This window comes from Ischnura elegans, chromosome 6 (genome assembly GCF_921293095.1).
Source record: "Ischnura elegans chromosome 6, ioIscEleg1.1, whole genome shotgun sequence".
Classification (NCBI taxonomy): domain Eukaryota; kingdom Metazoa; phylum Arthropoda; class Insecta; order Odonata; family Coenagrionidae; genus Ischnura; species Ischnura elegans.
In genome coordinates this window covers 119,243,040-119,261,926 of record NC_060251.1, presented here as the reverse complement: position 1 = coordinate 119,261,926, position 18,887 = coordinate 119,243,040, and the positions used below count along the sequence as shown (strand labels likewise).

The window sequence follows — 18,887 nt, the reverse complement described above, 5'->3', positions numbered from 1 at the left end:
AATAGAAGTAGTATAATTATCTAATTCTGCCATGAGAAAAAAGAATGTCATCCGGAAAAACTATTTAAAAAATTTCTACACCTAATTTTTCCCTCTATTCAGGAAGATCTGTTTCGGGGAATAACCAATTTCTTACAAAATGACAGTCTTGTCGCAAATTGGCAGCTTCTCTTTTTACTTTTTTCTATTGGAGAAGTGATGAAAGCTTCGTTGACTTCGAATCCTTTTCCTTACATCTAACTGGTACCGAAATACTTCAGGACTTCTCTTGAAAATTCATTAGTATTATCATTATCAAGCTGCAAAACAAGCTCCACTCTTGCCCGAAGTTGTCTTCCCGTTAAATTTTTCACAAGTCCACCAGCCTGGTCATCTGCAATGTCCTCATCAGTGACAATTGCTGCTTCTGGTAGCTCAAGGTATATTGTACTTCGTCAAAGTCTTCGTTTTCCGGAAGCTATTTGGCTTCACACAGTGTAATATCTCTGAGATATCGATATCCCTAATATTAAAAAATTTAATTCAAAAGTAATTACCGGAATAAAAGTTAATAAATGCAAATTTATCGACTAATTGATAAATAATAAGTCTTTTGGCGGGAATACGAAGGAAAAAACGTTGAAAATGGAATAAATTCTAACTAGAGCATAAAATTCGAAACTTTGAAGATTTGCATAGGGATCCGCCCAATGTGACATTTATGTCACAGTAACATTTATCAGAGTATATTACAGAAATGGAAAGCAATACCAAACATATTAATGTATTATTAATAATTTTGCATCATTATGTTGATACATACCAAAAATTGTCGCTGTAGCGCATATAGTTAATGAAAAAATTAAATATTTACACAAAGCGAACGTCCATTTTTAGTGTCTAGGGAAGGCGCATAAGTACCAGGGGTACTCAAAGGATAGGTCTTCACTCTCACTTGACAATTCTTACCTTGAATTGAAGCACTTAGCTTCCTCTTTCCAATAAGGTATAAAACACAACAATATACCGTGCCCGAACGATGCAAGAGCCATTACAGTGGAGCGATACAGGGTGTGACATTTATGTTACATTGGGCGGATCCAGGTTAAAACTGGCTAAGGTCGGAAAGTTTTCTTCGTTTGATAAGGTATTAATAAATCTTTTTTAAGCCAAGCGCTACCATTCAGCAAGGTACTCAGCTATCCGCTAGCATCCTGCGTCCTATCAGCACTCAGAGCCTCGATCAAGGTCACCTCACAAGGAGAGAGGGGGAACCAGAAATGCGTCGCACGGACTTTCCTACTTACGCGTCGCGTTTTTGCGCGCTTGAAATTTTTCACTTTTCATTTAATCGCGAAAAATAGATATCGTCATTTAAAAATCTAAAATCGCGAAATACGTACTCCAGGAGTAATAATCTTTTGATTTAGGCAATAAAAAAATAATAGGAAACCACCCTATTGGACTAATAGAGCCGTTTTTGAATCTCAAAATTCAAAGCTTTCTGGAAGGCCTCTCCCGAACCGAACTTCTCTTGGGACAGGGGCTCCCCACGTCCCCCACTCAGCTGCAACCAAATTAAACCCCGAGATGTACATTGTTAGTTATTGCATGCAATATTTGAAGTTTCTAGATATCATTTATGAATAGGTTATTACTTTTACCATTAGAAGTCCATTTTGATGCCTTTCAAAATTTCTGTCATCACTGTTTGAGATGATGTGATCAATGGTAAAAGAAGTGTTTGGACTTGATCCAGGATTCTCAGAAACCACATATGCAGGTATGCAATACAGCCATGACAAAGAAGTTATTGCATCATCAATGTAAAATTTCAGCTAATAATAAAGTTGCCAACAATTTATAAATAATTATACACTGAAATTGAGGAATGTGAAAAAATAACTGGCAAGCAAAATGAATTTTCAAGACTTGAAAGAATGGAAATTCCATGAGAACATGTGCATTGTTGATGTCTAGATAAAAAAAAATATATGTCTCCGTGGAAAATTTAAGAATTTGTCCTGAAAAACTGGTCAAAATGATTCATTCAATAATCCGATGAACAGTTTACTTATGAATACATAAAAATTGATGAGTTCCAGCAGGACTCATCAAGTCTCCTCTGGAACACGACAACCAGTTAGTGTTTTTAAAGATTAACTATATGAAAGTGAAGAATAAAGAACCAAACTACTAGTATCGACATTATCTTTGAGGTGGAGAAAAGAATGAGGAGCATGTATTAGATTGATTCCCTGGACTGTGGGCATTGCGTAAAAGTGGAGGGAATAATTAATGCATATCTGGTAAATGTTTGATTGAGGGGAGCACAGGAACACTGTCAAATATGTATTGGTAATCAGAAAATTTGCTCCTGAAATGTTCTCATGCCACTGGGAATTCTCACAGCTCCTACTTTTCTCGCCAGTAAAGTTCCATGAAATTCTTATTACGAAAATCAAATCCTTTATGTCCAGAACATACAAATGATGCAAACAAGAGTTGTCACTACAATTAAAAAAAAATTATATCTTACCTGGAACAGGTTTATTTTGTAGGCCACGCACTATAGGCATTGAAACTGGTTGCAAGCACATGTGTTCTGGTGGTAGTTAGAGACAGCTGATAAAATGATGCACGAATGTATTGTGAGAACCATATTTATGGCAATTCAACCTTCCCAGAACAAAGCTAGAGTTCTCAAAAGATGAAATACAGCAATAGGGTAGTTCCCTTCATCAAAGAAAACGAAAGGCATTGATTGCGATTCGTTACCCACCATTAGTGTATTCAGTGACGGCGCTAGCAGGTGCGGGGCTAGGGGCAAACCTTCAGTGCGGGGCCCTTCACTTAAAATATTAAACTCTTTACCCCATCTACAAACTCGAGCATTTTGAATCCCTGCCACTCTCTGGCTAAGTATGTGTTCCCCTCCCAAATTCAGACTTCGTAATTACGCCGTTATGATACCATCACGCCTTTGAGTTCAAAATAGTATAATACAAATTAAATTTATAATTATATTTATTCATAAAATTATAACGTAAAATAAACATAAAACGCGCGCTTTTTACTTTAAATTACTGCACTATTATTCCTTTTTCATAATATTATTTTTTGCCTTGCACGGACTTAACAATACAGTAATAGTTGAAATTGCGTTTTCAAACTATTGTATATTTTAATTTTTTTTCACGAACGCGGGCCCCCCAAAGCGCGGGGCCCGGGGCAGTCGCCCCGGTCGCCCCGCCCTAAGGCCGGCTCTGAGTGTATTCATAATATACTAATTATTTGGTTTTAGAAATTCCCGTTTAGACGAATGGCAATGGTCAATTTTATCCTCATTTGAAAAAGGCCAGATTGGCGCCCATGCGATGCCACTCCACGTGACATCGCGGGGACCTAGTTTCTATATAAGTATATAGGAGTTTTCCATCGTCTGAGATTACCAATGCATGCATGAGGCACAGAACTCAGGGAAACATCTCTTAATAATCACCTATTAAAACTGCCTATGGTCGGAAAGTTTCCTGCTTCTGATAAGGTATCAATAATCCTTATTTAAGCCAAGCAATACCTACTAGCAGGATACTCAGCTACCTGCTAGCAGCCTGCGTCATATCAGCGCTCAAGCCTCGCCCCAAGGTCACCTCACACGCCGACAGCTGGAACCAGAAATACGTCACATGGACTTTGTCCATCATTCCTACTTGCCGTCGCGTTTTCGCGCGCTTGAAAATTTTCACTTTTCATTTAATCGCGAAAAATAGATATCGTCATTTAAAAATCTTTAAGCATGAAATGCGCACTCCAGGAGTAATAATCTTTCGATCTAGACAATAAAAAAATAATAGGAAACCATCCTATTGAAATGGGAATTTTACACTTGATAAAATGCAATGTAAATAGCCACGTGGGCGTACCCAGCAGGGGGCAGCTGACCCCCCCCCCCCTCGAAGCAAAAGTAAATGCAGTTCAAAAATGAAAGTTTAGAAAAAATTTTCCTTAAATCCAAGAAAAGTGATATTAGTATAAAATATGAAATAAAAATCTTTTATTTTTAACGCTCGGCTCTCCCCCCCCTCTAGTCCTGGTCCCAGGATAATTCCATCTGACCCGAAAGCGCAAATAATTTAAATAAGTTGTAAGATGGAAGGGAGACATGAGTGAAGAGAATAAATTTTTTTCACCCAATCTCTCAAATTTGTACAATAAAATATCCAAAAGTTGCTGCCCACTCTCTATGAGTTGAGGACATCATCAAGTGCTTTATCAACTTTGCCACGAAAGAGTGATACCATCAGCTATTCATCAGGAATAGCTCAAGAAGTTGGTGATGCCCTGTTCAAAAGTCTCCAGTGAATCATCCATAGTGGGTATTTATATATCCTAATAGACAATTTGCAATGGGGAAACTGACCTAATGGGACAATGGCTCAAAGAATGAGAGGATTAGTGGCCAGAAGCAGACCGGATTAAGTAATACAGGACAGGTTAGTGAGAAAATTATTGTAAAACAAAAGAAAAATAAATAACTATGAAAATGTTAGCAGATTAGCAATTAGGAGAGTGGAGTGGAGTGCTGAAACAAACCAATCTTCAGATTGTTGACTTATAATGATGACAGGTTTCTAATAAATGGTATAAATATCATCTACTACTTGGTTTCTTTACAAATAAAGTAAATAAATATGATATTTTAGCATTTTTTTTTTAAAATGTGAAAAATACAGTCATACAAATTATTAAAAAATGAACACAATGACATAGAGTGCTTACAGTGATGAATGGTAACTTCGATCTCCTCTATCTAATACTCCTTGTACATCCTTGAGTAAAATTGATCAGGGGCTAATTGATATTTTTTGGCTTCATTTCAGTGCTTCAGGACCACATAAGACTAACAATACAAGAGCTATCCATCCCCATTTATTTGACAGTAAATTTGCCACTGTAATAAGGATGATTTTAATTTTCCATTAAAATTCTTAACGCATTTCTCTTTTAAATTCAAAAATACACCTTAGCCGACACTTATTAAATGATGGGTGCAAATACCTAGATATGTAATATATATGTACGGGGAAAACGTATTTCACCTCTCACTTTCAACCCGAATGTTAGATTTGGTTGGGTGAGGATAGAGCTCACCTTGGACGAAGACCAAGCTGGTGATATACCCACATTTTTGGCCTTTTGAACAGTGGACAAGCCTCACTCCCACCTACGCTCTTTATAACCCGAACAAAAATCCTTATTGCGTGAGGTGCTTGAGGGAAATGGACTGCCACCATTACCCTGAGTGTGAGTTGAGCACTTGCCTGTGGCTTCGTCTTGCATGAGTTCTACCCCTACTTATCCAAAACCAACTATCATACTTAAACTCTGAGTGAGTGAATCTTTCCAGTTTTTCCAACAGTGTCAGTGAAAAACAATTTAGCCATAAAATGCAATAACTAGTTTCCTTTTCTCAGAGAAATTCTTATCCACACCTAAAAGTATGTCTAATGAAAATTAGTCAAATTTTATATTTCAAAACCATGTAAAAGCACATTCCAAAAAGGATATAACTTATTGTTGGTGCAAATTTCTACCAGCATTTCACACCTTGTTTAATTGGATGAGATATACATGCACGTAGAGAGTATGTATGCATATAGAGATCTTGACGTTGTCTATATGAAATGAAATGCGTGTTCTCTCACCCACAGACAAATATCACCTCAAAAACTAATTAGAAGGCTGGTTTTACAGGACAAGCAGGAGTTTACTGCAGGTTAAAAATAACTCAGCCTCATTTCATCATCTTCGGACACTTTTGGGAGCCACTATTTCTTTGAACAATCTCTGATTCCACTTGCTAACTGTCACTCATCAAACCACTAAGCTTGGACCTGCCCACAGCTCTCTGTTAGTCTTTAAAAGAATTGAATACATTTAAATATATATTCATAAGATATTTTCTGATGATTTGGCCATGAAAAACTATAAAAATCTACACAAGCAAGAAATACCAAAAGAACACTTAACTGATTTTTTTCAGGAATAGCTCCATTTTCCAACCTTTGAGATCATTGCACTCATCTTAGCTTTGGAAGCAACATCGATGTACCATTAAAAGTGCAATGAACTAGAGCATCAATAAGGATGAAACTCTATTGATATCATAGCCAAAATGTTTCTACTCCACACAAGGTCTTGCGCACTATGAACATTCACTGTAATAAAGAAGAATGCAGAGGATACTCAGGGAAATTCTACTGAGCTACACTGATCAAACTACATAATTGGCCTAATCTACGTAACTGGCCTCAGCTTCCTTTGTCCATGAAAATGAGCAAACGTTGATCAGCCTTCTCTGGCCGAGAACACTGCAGTCCCATGCTGCCCATTCCCAGCTGTTCAACTCTTCCAAGCGTCGCGTCCATCCCACAAGCGCTTAGCCAGTCTGCGTGATCTGACACACGCAGCAATGCGGGAACCAAAACACGTCCGTGTACAGCCTGTCGCCACTTCCGTCGAGAGCCACAAGGCGCTTCTGCACATATTGCTGCTCACATGACGATGTGTAGCCATTGGGCAGGGAGCAGAGGCCACTACAAGTGGACGACCTGCAAAAGAAGTCATCAATTATATATGTACCACAATACATAATACCTGTTGACCCTTTTTACTTCATTAACGATGCGTACATATTTGCATGTTTGTTGAGACGCTTGCATTTTGAATGTCTTTTGCAAGCATATCAATGGCACTTTCCAGGATGCTGCAGTTGGTATTGTGTATTCCAGGACGGCAGTCACATCCCTGGCAAGTGCGTGTATTTTAAGTACATATTGAATAAACCTAGTGTTTTTTACAGTTAAGACTAACTGGCTTCTTATTCCACGCCCGATCCACAACAGTAAACCTCTCGATAAAAAGAAATGGTGACAAAGTTCTGGCCATATGCAATGAATTTTGAAAGGAAAAACACATTGTTATCACACGATGGATATTTTGACAAGGTTACTCAGATATCCTCCTTGTAACACCTTATGACAAGGTGTAAAAATAATGTTACATGCATATCCAAGTTGCAATATATGTGATATTAAAAATTGCTATTCCAAAGAGTATCCATAGATAGGATATGTTCTGTATAGGATTGAAGAGCACAATTGTTTTCTTTGTTTCTGAGGATGACCAAAAACCATAATATGCACACCAATTATCTACTCATTAGATATTGTGAAGATATGTAATTGTAAGAGATTTTGCAAAATGGACCTCCATGTCTGCTGTTGGACATTGCTGCAATGCCGTTTGGTGGATCCTAGGGGAATATGACCGATATTCATGCAGCAATAATTGGATTGATATGGATATTACTGGGATGTCATATGTTAACACCGACAATGCTGTCTGCATGTTGTAGGGGTATTGATTGGTGTTTGGGGTGGTTCGATGGTGGAAATCCACTCGGCTCAAAAATGCCATTTTATTCCTTTAAGCAATTCTTCTTGGTCCCTGCACGCCTGCTTATTGGCTTCATTTCCACCAATGTCATGGAAAACTAATTGCTTCTGACTTTCATCAACATTTGCACATACATCCAAATGATCAGTCACCCATTTTTTGGTTGAAAATAGTATGATATGTGGTTAAATAGACGACTCTTTCGTTTTGGCAAAGTTACTCGCATTCAAATGGCCATTAGAAAATACCAGTACATTTGTAATCTCTTTTATGTGTCATTCTCTGTATGGAAGTTTTTCATAGTTTTTTAAATAATTAAATACAGTTTTTTAATAACAACTTTTGACCCCTCCAGTTATGATTCACAGAGGTTTTACTGCAATGGATTCCATAGATGTGCCTCCGGTACGTGAAGGGACTAGATCAAGAGCCCTCTTTGTGAGCCCAGATGTGTACCAATTGTCTTTCTATTTGGTTGATGGCGTAGATGCTGACAAGGAAGTCATGGATGGGAACTTGTTACCATGGAATGGCCATATGTATACACTTGCATTTTCTTGCTCAAGAGGATGTATCCACAGCTATGCCCACCGCTACTTTTCGGTAACATTTAAAACATGTCAGTGTAAAAAAGGCCAGTACTTAGACAAAATTAAGAATAAATCATTCGTGCACTTGGCGTGAGCTGCCAGTGCACATGGAGGCGTTCAGAGAAGAAAATAAGTGCGGATATTGCAAATGAAAGCGAATTACGGGTGAAATTAGTGCGAAACTGGTCGGTCTTGAGCGACCAACAGGCGCAATTGAAATCTTTTGTGCGATAATTTGATGAACCGGATCACTCCGACCAACGACACACTCGAGGAGACTGCATAGAGGAGGCCCAATTTCACTCCATCCCACAGTAGGCTGATTTCTGTTGCTATGTAGGTCGCATTTTAATGGACTCTCGAAAATGTCAGCGGCGCTGTGGTGAGTGCAATGCGATCCACTTTTTCAGTGACATAGCCAGGGGGAGGTCCGGGGGGTCCGGACCCCCCCTAAATATGAAAACACATTTATTGTCCTTCATAAAAGAAAACAAAATATAGAAAAATCAGGAATTTACAAAATGTTTCCTCAACAAATTAAGTTTTTTCGATAGTGAAAAGTGTTTAAATTAGGTAGTTTAAAACCCATTACTTAGAGCCCGGTTTTTCAAAAATTTTACCCCCTGCTTTTGGACCCCCCCCCCCCCCCTCACCCCCCGAACGAAATTCCTGGCTACGCCTCTGCACTTTTTCCCAATGTTTTTCAATATAATTTTTGTCATTGCGAGGAATAGTATTGAATTTCATACAGCGCATAATCATGTGTATAAATTTCGGTTTACACCCCTAGATAAAACCTTATTCCTCCTTGAAATTCGAATCAATTTGTCCGTCAGCGACGCGATGGGCGACTTCTGTAAACCCATTGAAATGCGCGGTGGGTGACAACACGTTTAGGGGCACTTGAGCATGGGTGTACCTAGCGAGGGGCAGGAGGGGGCAGCTGACCCCCCCTCCGCCCCTAGAAGCAAAAATCGCAACTGTCTTTGAGGAAAATGATATTTTTTCTATAGCAAATAATTTTAGAAACTAATAAAGAGCTGTCACAGTTTCCTTAAAATGTTAATTTCATTCATCTTTTCCATGATTAAATCTTACCTACAACTTGAACAAGCATGGCTTGCCCCCCCATTGCCCCCACAACTTGAACAGCCATGACTAGCTCCCTTGTTTTGATCCTGAGTACGCCCTTACACTTGAGGATCCCCTTTTGCAATATTCGAGGACACTATCCTCATGACCGTTCGCGATAGATGTCGTTCACCGATCATTCGCGACCGATTTCAGTCGTCGGTCACTCGCGACCAGGGTTTCGGTTCAATAAATTCTACTTTCGCTCCAAGATTACTCCCGCCAGAAAAACGGCGGAGCATCGGCTCTTTCCGCTGTCGGTACAACCCAAGGTGCTTAAATAACTACGACTGGTGCTCATTTAGCTCTAATGAGTTTATAATTTCAAATAGCATGATCATTACGATATTTTACGGGTGAAACTATAGGACGCAGGAAACGATAATTCTGCTTACTTTGCTAGTCTTACGATGCGATTGAAAAGGAAACAGCGTCATTCCGGAAGAGTATACAACGCAATCTGATGGCTAATAACGATATTTTTGTTGTAACTCATAAGAATTTGATGCGGAAAGGCGATATCACGACCCGGTTCCTGCTTGTTCTTCCCTGGCATACGTCTACGTTAGGAACTCCGTGACGTCACGCCCGCACGGCAGTTTCAGCTGGCACCAAGAACGTGTGGTAAATGTGTAGCAGACATTAGTAATCTTTAAGTCAAATTAGAACTGAGGGTATGATGCACATTTTAAAAAAGCTAGAAGTTCCCGTGGAAATACCCCGTTAAGACGGTCAAAGGCTCCGCTCCGCGGTGTCATAAACGACCGTTTTCGCGGTAGAATCCTGGGGGTCAGGGATCGGATAGTAAAGAAAGTGTAAGTCTCAGCTGGTATCTTTCTGGTAGGTATTTTTGTATGAGTCCCAGGAAAACAACTCACTTTTTCGAGGTTTGAACGCTTTTAAAAGAAGCATGGTCTTCGATCGTATCCAAAGAAAACGAAATGAACTTCAATGAAACGTGCATTTACCTCGGCTGAAAAACCTCCACTGTCTTCACCATAGACTATTTGAGAATCGGTGTCTTGAAGCAAAATATAAAAACGGCGAATGCTGAGCGTTAAAACCCATTCAGCTTCAATAACCTTACCGCGTCGCAGCCAATCCAACTCCCGTCGCGCGGAGACGAACCCTGCCGCGCGATCGAAAAATCAATGTGATTTTCGGCGACGCAAACTTATTTCAAAGGTAACTGCATAAACACCTCAAAAAATCTTCAAAGAATGCCCTCATATAAGTTACTTTGCGTGACTTTCCCGAAAACTCATTTGAAACTCTACCTAAATGTAAAACTTTGTTGAAAAACAGTATCCGCCATTTTGTAACTGCATGGAAAGAATTTATCGCTAATATTCTTTAATATTACGGGAAATTAAAGAAAAAACCCTATGCCAACAGATTATGTGGTCTTTTATTCCGCAAGAATCCATCCATAACTTCACCATCAACTTACTTTGGAAGATTTTCAGAGAAAATTGAAGATGGGCGTTTTTATTGAAATTTTCTCACGTTTGAGCCTCTGTATCACAGTAACGGGTAGGATCAATGCCAAATAAAGTACATATCCATAAACTTCAATTATTTTTGAGTAAACATGCGAAGTTTCAAGTCTATGACTCAAAAAAAGCCATTTTGTAATTTTGTCCGGCTTTTTCCGATTTCCGCCCACTGTGCAGCGGCTTGTTTAAATATGAGATACGTAATTAATAGTACGGAATTGAAAGATATTAAAAGGCATAAATAAATGCTGTAAAGGGTCTAATAAATTATTTGAAGATAGAAAACGAGTTCATAATGGACATCTTTGGAAACAGAAATGAAAAGATGGCTCAAATTCCCATTATGTATCTATTTACTTCGTGTTAAAGGCAAGCAGCACGACCACAAATTTTCTGTCGGCGTGTTTTAGTTTAACGTACGCTGCTAATCTTTTAATTTGAACCACTATCCTCTTTTAAACATTCTTAAAACTTAACATATAAAAGCTCCTCGAACCACAATGTCCAAGAAAAGCTCGAGTTCGCAGTCTTGCCTCGCTTATCAAGGCCGGGACACACATAACCGCACCGAGCCCGCGCCGACACACGGCCGACACACGGCCGCGGCACGGACGATTGTTGGTGACGGTGGTAGGAGAACACACTGGCCCGTCACTACCCCGTGCGACGGCCGTCAGTATTGTCTCATTTCTGTTCCTGGCGTGGTGTGTTTTTCTGATCTCGATCATGTTTTCAAACTTTCGGGACAGTGATCAAGCGGTGATTGCCTTGGCTCTAGACGAAGAGGAAAAAGAGGAAACTTTGAGGAGGCGAAGAAAGAGAACTTGGGTGGACAGTGCATGGAAATCAAGACCCATTGAGGGAGAAATTGATACCCTGTTTATCGTCTCATGGATGATGAAATCAAGTTCTTCGGATATTTTCGAATGACAAAAAATACCTTCTTCTCCATCTTCTCCTCAACAAGCTCCAAGAACATCTGAAGAAGAACGATACTTTTTGGAGGAGATGTATTCCACTAAGAGAACGTCTGGCTGTGTGCTTAAGGTATGTGCCCATATTTGTGCGTTTTTAGGAGGTGTACATATATGTGTGTGTGTATATACATATAACACACACACATGACCAAATATTCTTCTTTTCTAATTTCTGTAGTTTTGCATAATTGTATAAGAGAGTCACCAGTGGTAATAGAAACACAATTTCAAAAAATCAGTACTTTAATATCCAAATTTTTAATACTTAACATGTTAATATTATTATTTTTACAATTTAAAAAACGAGGCGTGGTTCATCGTATGCACGGAAAGTGGATTCGTTATTTGTTGGTTGCTTTCGTTAAGGGAACCGTAATGAGGTGATTCATTGGTGAATGATGAACGTGTGGAGGAATCATTGCTGCCTGCGACGCTTTCATTTTTTGATAACTGCTTTAACTCAAAGTCTTGCACAGTGGTGAAAATTGAAGTTTTTACCTGGTTTAGTAATACGGGGTCCAATTAAGTATTAACTCTGATTTTTTCTGTCTCTTTTTCGGCTAATATGTACGCCATAAGTTGGCTCGAAGGAGACTCTTGCGCCGGTTTTTTATAATTTGATCCCCTTCGTGTAGCATTCAATGGCCTAATGAAGTGGTTTCTTTGCCCAGAAATGGCTTGCGTGGACTCAGCTGGAGGAACTAGAGAGGTAGGCTGAACTGTAATCTTTGAACTTGTACCAGGATATTGAGAAACATCATTTTGGCTTTCAAGCTCACTTTCGGGATCATGTTCAGGCTCTTCCACTCTTGGGTCAAATTCGGAATCATCCCTTTGGTATTCTACTGATGGCACATTTGAGAGGGCTTCTCTTTCCACAATATGATGGAGCAAAAATTCCAAAATGTCTTCGTACTTGTACTTTTGTTTTTTGGCTGCAGCTTGTCCTGATTTTGTCTTCCTCTTCTGTAGAGTTCGACGGAACTGATCTCGAAACGAGGCCCACCTTTTCCTGCACTCTTCCGGCCCTCCTAAAAAATATTCTTTTAGAATGATAATTTTATGTTAAAATCTATCAAAATATCTTTTTTCAGGTTTCTTGCAACTGGGGATACTTTCAAGACAATTTCATTCAGCTATAGGCTGGGCAGATCGACTGTAGCTGCTATCATTCACAGTACATGTAAAGCAATAGTGGACGTTATTCAAAACGAGGTCATGCCTGTGCCAGATGAAGCAAAATAGAGCACTGTGGCATCTGAGTTTTGGGAAAAGTGGTAGTTCCCCAACTGTATTGGAGCCTTGGATGGGAAGCATGCTACAATTCAAGCTCCGAAGTTATCAGGCAGTTTATACTGGAATTACAAGCACTCGTACTCCATTGTACTTATAGCCTTAGTTGACCTATGCTACAACTTCATTGTGGTAGACGTCGGAGCTTACAGGAAAAACTCGGATGGAGGTATTTTTTTAAACTCGAATTTTGGAAGAGCTCTGGAGCATGGCCAGCTCAATGTTCCCAGGGGTGGAGCACTACCTGGAACAAATTTCGAACTGCCAATGGTCATTGTAGGTGATGAAGCCTTTCCTCTTAAAAGGTATATGATGAGACCTTGTCCTGGAAAAGGTTTTACAGATGACAAAAGGATATTTAACTACCGTCTAAGCCGAGCTAGGAGTATTTCTGAAAATGCGTTTGGAATTTTGGTACAGAAGTTTCGCATTTTCTCCCGACGGTTGCAAGGAAATCCTGAAAACATTACGACTTTAGTACTAGCTGCTTGCGTTCTCCACAATTTAATAAGACAAAATGAAGGAAGTAACATGTCAGCATTAAATGAAAGCAAAGATGGGACTGAGAGCACCAGACTCCGTAGCAGGGCCTGCAATCTTCAAGACCTACCCCGTCTACGAGGAGGGTCAACAGGAGAAGCGTTTGCTGTTCGAGAAAAACTCAAGGATTTCTTTAACTCTCCAGTTGGAAGTGTAGAGTGGCAAGCGAGGGCTGCACTGGGAATATAATACGCCCAAGATTTAACGCCAAATGACATTGGACTTTAACGTACAAGTAGAGATAATATTTTGAACTTCAACTTTCAACTGTGGAAAATTCAACTGTATTAGTGCGTTAATTATTATTATTAAATTTTTATTCTTTCTTTACCTCTTCTTAAACTTATTTATTTATATTTTTGTGAGTTCTTGGGGTTTAAGTCCAAATAAATAAAAACCAAATTTAGCCAACGCTTCGATATAATTGTATATCATCTAAAGGGCTTGGTTATGAAAAAGAAAATGAGATAAACATATGGATGAATTAAATATAATATGATAGTAAAATTTGGAAGCATAAATATATAAAGTTACAATACTGTTTTTAGTTTATAATAAAATGAAATGACAAATTCAGTATTAAGTAATTGAGAAAAGGGAAAAACAGGAGTTCAACGTAACTTAATTTGTGGTGTTTGTTTATGGTAACAATGATTATTTTGTAGTCCATTGTTACATTCAGGGAAAATCAATCAAGAACTGGGAATTTCCGCACTTCTTCAATAAGCTTCTCGCTCTCCATATTGCACGAGCCCGCACCGTCACCGTCAAAAAGTAAACTGAACTAGTCGGTGACGGTGCGGGCTCGGCGCGGTCTCCAAGCACGATGACGGTGCGGGCACGGTGCGGTGGTGTGTGTCCCTACGCGTTTGAATGCATTGTTTTCCTTTCTCGCCGTAGCACGTCCAACACTCGGCCGTGTGTCGGCGCGGGCTCGGTGCGGTCATGTGTGTCCCGGCCTCATGCTGATTAGTCGGTTGTTAATTATTCACCACGGTTACCGAGCAGAGCGAGTATGGCCACAGCCACTATGGTTATCGTTGCAAATTTATAAAACAAGGCATGTTTTTAAAAATGTCGACCAATAGAAACGAAAGAGAACAAGTTCACTTTCATTATGCGTGACTTTTTACTTTAACTATAATATAATAATAATAATATATAATATAATAATATATAATTTATTCCATTTACAATCAAATATTACATTTTAGAACATACTTAAATATTTTGGAATATATAGGTACCCCTTTTAGTAGTTTTGGGGCTACCATCATAAACTTTTTACATAGGTCTGGTGCTAGCACACATGAGAAGTAAAATTTCTTTGTATTCAGTTATTTGTTCTATTGCCGATTGCATTCATTATTACAAAACGTATTTCAAATATTTGGACAAGGATAACTATTTTTCTTATTTTTCTCATATAAACGCATAATTACATACATAGAATATACAATATACCTTTTATTGTAAACTTTTTTAACCCACCTTTCTTAGTAGAAACTCTACTTCCTCACACATCATAAGCCATTTTTTAACGGCGGATTTAAATCCCCATCTTTTTTCCGAGTTTGCTACATTACTCGGCAACATGCTAAACAATTTAGGCCCTAAGTAATTGTATGACTGTCGATAAATTTCGGTCGTCGGCCTAGGTATATGGAAGTTTCTCCAAGCTCTAATGTCATAGTTTTGTGGTCGGGCCTTTTCACCACTACGGTTATAGAATATTCTAAGGACTTTATAAATGAATAAATGCCTTAGTGGGAGGACATCTAATTTTTTGAATAGAGGAAATGAGTGGCTTTTCCTATACGATCGTGTTATAACCCTGATAACCCTTTTTTGCGCCACTATCAATGGTTTAATGTTGATAAAATATGCTCCACCCCAGCAGGCTATTCCGTATTGCAATCTTGAATTAACGAGAGCATAATATACCATTTTTATTACTGATTCAGGGCATATGTATCTGAGGAAGTAGAATTTTCTTACAATAGTAATCATTTCTGATTTTAATTTATTTATGTGAGACTTCCATTTACAATTTTGGTCAAAATATATACCTAAATATTTTATGTGACTAACCTGTTCGATCAAAATACATTTATCACAGGAAGTAACATTATCTTTTATACAATTTGCACATTGATAGTATAGTTTACTTTTGTTTGAGGTAGATTTACTCATGCTAAACATAATATATTTCGTTTTTTCACTTAACAACATATAATTAGCCGAAAACCACATATTGAGTGTTAATAGATCACTTTGTATGTGTTCATATAGATCATCAACACTATTAACAGAGTAACTTAGTGCAGTGTCATCTGCGAATGACGTTAATTGACCTTTAAACCTGCCAGCACATAAATTGTTTACATATATTAAAAACAGTATGGGTCCCAACACAGAACCCTGTGGGACACCACAGGTGAGTCGAATCTTTTCACTGTAGCAATTTTTGAGACGCACACATTGATCTCGATCACAAAGATAACTTTGAAACCAATCATATGCGGTTCCACGTATACCCGCTTCCCATAATCGATTCATTAGTATGTTATGATTAATGGAGTCAAAGGCTTTGGTAATGTCTACAAATAAGCCAGCAACTCTACAGTTCTTATTCAGTCCGTCGTTCAGCTCTGAACAGAATTTTAATAATGCATCCTCTGTACTCTTACCACTCATAAATCCAAATTGGTTTTTATTGAAAAAACTATGCTGATTTAGAAATTTAAGAAGTCTGACTTTAACAACTTTTTCTATTATTTTAGCAAATACAGATAATAGGGATATTGGTCTGTAATTATTTACGTTCATTTTATCACCTTTTTTAAAAATTGGTATCACTATTGCAGTTTTTAATTGTTTAGGAAATATTCCAGTATACATACTTAGATTAGCAATATGGGCAAGGACCTCCGAAATATTTGCATTTACTTCTTTTATAACTTGTGTGGAAATATTATCAACACCTTTAGATTTTTTAGACTTTAATTCCTTAATAATGCTGCTAATTTCTTTCGCATCAGTAGGAACAAAAAACAGTGAGTCAATTGAATTGGAGGTTGGGAATATTTCTTTGTATTTATTCGTATTACTTTCAAAATAATTGTTCTGGGTCAATTCTTGAATTACTTTACCATAATGTGAACTAAATTCGTTTACAATGTCCTGGCACTTAGTGACAACGATACCATTACTAGTTCTAATTTTTACACAATTCTCATTTCCTTGCTTTCCTCCCGTGAGTGAATCTAAAATGCGCCATTGAGCAGCGGTATTATTGACATTACTATCAAATAGGTCCCTGTAATACTTTTCTTTGCGCTTTTTAATATCATATTCTAATCTTTGCGTGTACGATACGTAGTACCTATTTAGCTTTTCATTTTCAGGGTGTTTCCTCATTTTTTTATACAGAAAATTTCGCCTAGAAATTCTCCCGCACAAAGCGTAAGTCATCCATGGCCTCTTCATTCCTCCCGATCTGTTACTGTCTGACACGTATTCAGCTTTTTCAATGCAGCATTTCAGTTTATTTATAAATATTTCATAGGCTTCATTGACATTTTGTTGTGAATAAACATCATTCCAGTCACATCTTAGCAAAGTATTATTTAGATGGTTAAAGTTTATCCGGCAATGGCTTCGATAAACTCGTTCGTATATATTAATGGGTACATTAATATTTAAAGAACATGATACAGCATGATGGTCTGTTAAACCCCAATCGTCCGCTCTTCCCTCATACTTATAGTTATCTCTACTTCTGCAAAAAATGTGATCTATACATGTACTACCCGTTTTGCTAATTCTAGTTGGTACTCGAATAAGCTGGTCCAGTCCATGACTAGCCATAAGGGTTTGATATTCAAAGGAAATATCGTTGGGTTGTAATAAACATAAATTAATATCACCAATTACAATTAAATTCCTCTCACTAGAGATGGTTAATACATTCTCCAATTCACTCAAAAAATGTTCAACAGGATTAAAATTAAGTCTATATACACCAATAATGCTTATCCAAGAAGAATCATTTATCCCTACTGATATTTTAACCATATCAGCAGTTTTTAATTCACCCAGATCAATAGAAGAACACTCATAAGTATCTGCTACATATGCAATAACTCCTCCAGCCCTATAGTTATTGTTACACACATCAAAACTCCGATAGCCAGTTATTTGATACATAGATACCTCAGTGTCATTGACCCAAATTTCTGTCAAAACAATTACAGCGGGTTTTATATCGAGATTAATTAGTTGAAATACAAATTTATCAAAATTAGCTCTTAGACTTCTTATATTTTGATGCAAGACAAGGAACCTGCCACCATTAAATCCATTATCATTAACAGTACTCTGCATTTTGTTAGTAAAGATAGGTTGAAGACATACATAACTCACTCACAGAATGCTTACAGTTTCTCCAGGTCATCAGAGGATTTCAGAGTGATTACTTGATCATTCTCCTTCTTCCTCATGAGTATTGTCCCATGCCTTAGCCATAAATATTTGTATCCCTTTTCTTTCTTCGCAAGACGCGCAGCAGCGAAGAGTCTCCTCCGACCTGGACTCAGGCTCTCGTTTATGTACACCGGAGTATCGGTCGCCAAGCCCAGGTGCCGTGTGGAGAAGGTCCTTTTCACTCGCCTCTTTTGAAGAATTTCTTCTTTTGTATACCTACGGACGAATTTGACTATGATACCTCTCGTTCCGCCTTCGTGTCCCTTCTTTCCCAATCGGTGGCATGTGTTCACCATATCGTCGGTTATTTTAACACCAAGGGCGTCCCCCACACTTTTCACGATTTCTAAGGTATTTTCATTTGGTTGCTGGGGAATGCCGTGTATTTCAAGGTCATTAACGCGAGAATATTGCTCTTGGTCGTCTAACCTCTTTTCTAATTCACTCACTCGAGATTTTAAGCCAACATTTTCTTGCCTAAGTAAGTCTATTGTCGCTAAATATTCAGCAATCTGCGTTGAGTTTTCTTGAAGCACTTTAGTATTTTCATCTAATCTATTGTGCACAAACTCAATAGCCTTGTTCAAGTCCAATTCCATGCGTTTCCTGTCCTCTTTAGCTGTTTATTAATTGTCGAAGATAAGGAAACCATTCAATAAAATTAATTTTAAAACAAAAAAAAAAACTTCAAAACCTACGAGCCAAACTGAGAATATTACATTGCTCAAATATTCACTGAGGATCGTCATAGTCGTTTGGGATGATGGCGAAAGCATTATCAAGAAAGATTACTTGGCGAGGAATACCCCCGAATCTTTTTGCTCACATTTTGATTGTTGCAGCAACAGCAGACCCGTAATTTTTCTGGGAGGGAAGGGGGGAAATGTCGCGATGACGTTTCCCCCCTTCCCATGACGTCACCACTGAACTCCGCT

The 18,887-nt window shown here is 38.2% G+C and overlaps 1 protein-coding gene across 1 annotated transcript in view; it reads right to left on the bottom strand.

Annotated features, from left to right (window-relative positions):
* Nucleotides 1-4,674: 4,674 nt before the first annotated feature.
* LOC124161595 (protein spaetzle 5) overlaps nucleotides 4,675-18,887 on the bottom strand; it is a 117,626-nt gene continuing 103,413 nt past the window's right edge. The window contains exon 6 of the mRNA XM_046537978.1: nucleotides 4,675-6,593. Within this exon, the coding sequence (XP_046393934.1) occupies nucleotides 6,422-6,593 (172 nt within the window). The 3' untranslated portion in view covers nucleotides 4,675-6,421. The remainder of the gene's footprint in view (nucleotides 6,594-18,887) is intronic.